The sequence below is a fragment of the Oncorhynchus gorbuscha genome, unplaced genomic scaffold (assembly GCF_021184085.1).
Source record: "Oncorhynchus gorbuscha isolate QuinsamMale2020 ecotype Even-year unplaced genomic scaffold, OgorEven_v1.0 Un_scaffold_1236, whole genome shotgun sequence".
In the NCBI taxonomy this organism is placed as follows: domain Eukaryota; kingdom Metazoa; phylum Chordata; class Actinopteri; order Salmoniformes; family Salmonidae; genus Oncorhynchus; species Oncorhynchus gorbuscha.
This window is the reverse complement of record NW_025746072.1, coordinates 174,228-178,586: the sequence shown is the minus strand read 5'-3', so window position 1 is coordinate 178,586 and position 4,359 is coordinate 174,228. Positions and strand designations below refer to the sequence as shown.

General features: G+C 46.5%; 1 protein-coding gene across 1 annotated transcript in view; it reads left to right on the top strand.

Annotated features, from left to right (window-relative positions):
* Positions 1-88: 88 nt before the first annotated feature.
* Positions 89-4,359, top strand: part of LOC124021867 (dorsal-ventral patterning tolloid-like protein 1) — a gene marked incomplete at its 5' end in the record, with an annotated part of 15,402 nt that continues 11,131 nt past the window's right edge. Inside the window, 2 exons of the mRNA XM_046337003.1 lie at positions 89-106; positions 1,923-2,136. Coding sequence (XP_046192959.1) covers positions 89-106; positions 1,923-2,136 — 232 coding nt within the window. The remainder of the gene's footprint in view (positions 107-1,922; positions 2,137-4,359) is intronic.

Sequence of the window (4,359 nt, the reverse complement as noted above, 5' to 3'; positions counted from 1 at the left end):
TCACAGAGTCAGACAGAGTCAGACTGGTGAGGAACACACACACCTGGTCAGACTGGTGAGAGTCAGAGTCAGACTGGTGAGGACACCTGGTCACAGAGTCAGACTGGTGAGGAACACACACACCTGGTCACAGAGTCAGACTGGTGAGGACACCTGGTCACTGGTGAGGACACCTGGTCACAGAGTCAGACTGGTGAGGACACCTGGTCACAGAGTCAGACTGGTGAGGAACACACACACCTGGTCACAGAGTCAGACTGGTGAGGAACACACACCTGGTCACACAGACTGGTGAGGACACAGGTCACAGAGTCAGACTGGTGAGGAACACACACACAGAGTCAGACTGGTCACAGAGTCAGACTGGTGAGAGTCAGACTGGTGAGGACACACACAGACTGGTCACACAGAGTCAGACTGGTGAGGAACAGGTCACAGAGTCAGACTGTGAGGACACCTGGTCACAGAGTCAGACTGGTGAGGACACCTGGTCACAGAGTCAGACTGGTGAGGAACACACACACAGAGTCAGACTGGTCACAGAGAGTCAGACTGGTGAGGACACCTGGTCACAGACTGGTGAGGACACCTGGTCACAGAGTCAGACTGGTGAGGAACACACCTGGTCACAGAGTCAGACTGGTGAGGACACCTCACAGAGTCAGACTGGAGTGGTCACAGAGTCAGACTGGTGAGGAACACAGAGTCAGACTGGTGAGGAACCTGGTCACAGAGTCAGACTGGTGAGGAACACACACACCTGGTCACAGAGTCAGACTGGTGAGGAACACACACACCTGGTCACAGAGTCAGACTGGTGAGGACACCTGGTCACAGAGTCAGACTGGTGAGGAACACACACACCTGGTCACAGAGTCAGACTGGTGAGGAACACACACCTGGTCACAGAGTCAGACTGGTCACAGAGTCAGACTGGTGAGGAACACACACACCTGGTCACAGAGTCAGACTGGTGAGGACACCAGAGTCAGACTGGTGAGAGGTCACAGAGTCAGACTGGTGAGGAACACACACAGAGTCAGACTGGTGAGGAACACACACACCTGGTCACAGAGTCAGACTGGTGAGGAACACACACACCTGGTCACAGAGTCAGACTGGTGAGGACACCTGGTCACAGAGTCAGACTGGTGAGGACACCTGGTCACAGAGTCAGACTGGTGAGGACACCTGGTCACAGAGTCAGACTGGTGAGGAACACACACACACCTGGTCACAGAGTCAGACTGGTGAGGAACACACACACCTGGTCACAGAGTCAGACTGGTGAGGACACCTGGTCACAGAGTCAGACTGGTGAGGACACCTGGTCACAGAGTCAGACTGGTGAGGACACCTGGTCACAGAGTCAGACTGGTGAGGACACCTGGTCACAGAGTCAGACTGGTGAGGACACCTGGTCACAGAGTCAGACTGGTGAAACACGTCTGTCTGTCTGTCTGTTGTTTAATTCTTTACCAGGCCACTGGATTACAGTGGGTTTTCATGTAGAACAATGAGGCCTTGAAGCAAAGCAGATGTGTCTGTGTTTTCAGACAGATGATGTCATGCTAATAAATCTGTCTCTTAGTCAGGTTTCAGTTTAGGACCACACACTCTGTCTCTGTCTCTCCCTCTGTCAATTCAATTCAATTCAATTTATTGTCATGGGAAACATGTGTTAACATTGCCAAAGCAAGTGAGGTAGATAATATATAAGGTGAAATAAACAATACAAATTAACAGTAAACACTACACATCTCTCTCTCTCTCTCTCTCTCTCTCTCTCTCTCTCTCTCTCTCTCTCTCTCTCTCTCTCTCTCTCTCTCTCCCTCTCTCTCCCTCTCTCCCTCCATCCTATCTCTCTCTCTCTCTCTGTCTCTCTCTCTGTCTCTCCCTCTTTCTTCCCCCTCTTTCTCCAGTCATTTAATGAATTTGAGATCGAGCAGCATCAGGAGTGTGCCTATGATCACCTGGAGGCCTTTGACGGGGAGGGTGACTCAGCGGCCATCTTGGGTCGGCTGTGTGGCAGTAAGATTCCGGAACCGCTGGTCTCCACGGGTAACAAGATGTACCTGCGTTTCATCTCTGATGCCTCGGTTCAGAGGAAAGGATTCCAGGCCACACACTCCACTGGTATGGACTGGATGGGGTCTGTCTCTCTCTCTCTCTGTCTCTCAATTTCAATTCAAGGGCTTTATTGTCATGGGAAACATGTGTTAACATTGCCAAAGCAAGTGAGGTAGACAACATACAAAGTGAATATATAAAGTGAAAAACAACAAAAATTAACAGTAAACATTACACATACAGAAGTTTAAAAACAGTAAAGACATTACAAATGTCATATATATATATATATATACAATGTACAAATAGTTAAAGGACACAAGATAAAATGAATAAGCATAAATATGGGTTGTATTTACAATGGTGTTTGTTCTTCACTGGTTGCCCTTTTCTCGTGGCAACAGGTCACAAATCTTGCTGCTGTGATGGCACACTGTGGAATTTCACCCAAAAGATATGGGAGTTTTTCAAAATTGGATTTGTTTTCGAATTCTTTGTGGATCTGTGTAATCTGGGGGAAATATGTCTCTCTAATATGGTCATACATTGGGCAGGAGGTTAGGAAGTGCAGCTCAGTTTCCACCTCATTTTGTGGGCAGTGAGCACATAGCCTGTCTTCTCTTGAGAGCCATGTCTGCCTACGGCGGCCTTTCTCAATAGCAAGGCTATGCTCACTGAGTCTGTACATAGTCAAAGCTTTCCTTAATTTTGGGTCAGTCACAGTGGTCAGGTATTCTACCACTGTGTACTCTCTGTGTAGGGCCAAATAGCATTCTAGTTTGCTCTGTTTTTTTGTTAATTCTTTCCAATGTGTTAAGTAATTATCTTTTTGTTTTCTCATGATTTGGTTGGGTCTAATTGTGCTGTTGTCCTGGGGCTCTGTAGGGTCTGTTTGTGTTTGTGAACAGAGCCCCAGGACCAGCTTGCTTAGGGGACTCTTCTCCAGGTTCATCTCTCTGTAGGTGATGGCTTTGTTATGGAAGGTTTGTAAATCGCTTCCTTTTAGGTGGTTGTAGAATTTAACGTCTCTTTTCTGGATTTTGATAATTAGTGGGTATCGGCCTAATTCTGCTCTGCATGCATTATTTGGTGTTTTACGTTGTACACGGAGGATATTTTTGCAGAATTCTGCGTGCAGAGTCTCAATTTGGTGTTTGTCCCATTTTGTGAAGTCTTGGTTGGTGAGCGGACCCCAGACCTCACAACCATAAAGGGCAATGGGCTCTATGACTGATTCAAGTATTTTTAGCCAAATCCTAATTGGTATGTTGAAATTTATGTTTCTTTTGATGGCATAGAATGCCCTTCTTGCCTTGTCTCTCAGATCGTTCACAGCTTTGTGGAAGTTACCTGTGGCGCTGATGTTTAGGCCAAGGTATGTATAGTTTTTTGTGTGCTCTAGGGCAACAGTGTCAAGATGGAATTTGTATTTGTGGTCCTGGTGACTGGACCTTTTTTGGAACACCATTATTTTGGTCTTACTGAGATTTACTGTCAGGGCCCAGGTCTGACAGAATCTGTGCATAAGATCTAGGTGCTGCTGTAGGCCCTCCTTGGTTGGTGACAGAAGCACCAGATCATCAGCAAACAGCAGACATTTGACTTCGGATTCTAGTAGGGTGAGGCCGGGTGCTGCAGACTTTTCTAGTGCCCGCGCCAATTCGTTGATATATATGTTGAAGAGGGTGGTGCTTAAGCTGCATCCCTGTCTAACCCCACGACCCTGTGTGAAGAAATGTGTGTGTTTTTTGCCAATTTTACCCGCACACTTGTTGTTTGTGTACATGGATTTTATAATGTCGTATATTTTACCCCCAACACCACTTTCCATCAGTTTGTGTAGCAGACCCTCAAGCCAGATTGAGTCGAAGGCTTTTTTGAAATCAACAAAGAAGACTTTGCCTTTGTTTTGGTTTGTTTGGTTGTCAATTAGGGTGTGCAGGGTGAATACATTTGTCTGTTGTACGGTAATTTGGTAAAAAGCCAATTTGACATTTGCTCAGTACATTGTTTTCATTGAGGAAATGTACGAGTCTGCTGTTAATAATAATGCAGAGGATTTTCCCAAGGTTACTGTTGACACATATTCCACGGTAGTTATTGGGGTCAAATTTGTCTCCACTTTTGTGGATATGGGTGATCAGTCCTTGGTTCCAAATATTGGGGAATATCTCTCTCTCTCTCTCTCTGTCTCTCTCTCTCTGTCTCTCTCTCTCTCTCTCTCTCTCTCTCTCTCTCTCTCTCTCTCTCTCTCGATCTCTCTCTCTCTCTCTCTCTCTCTCTCTCTCT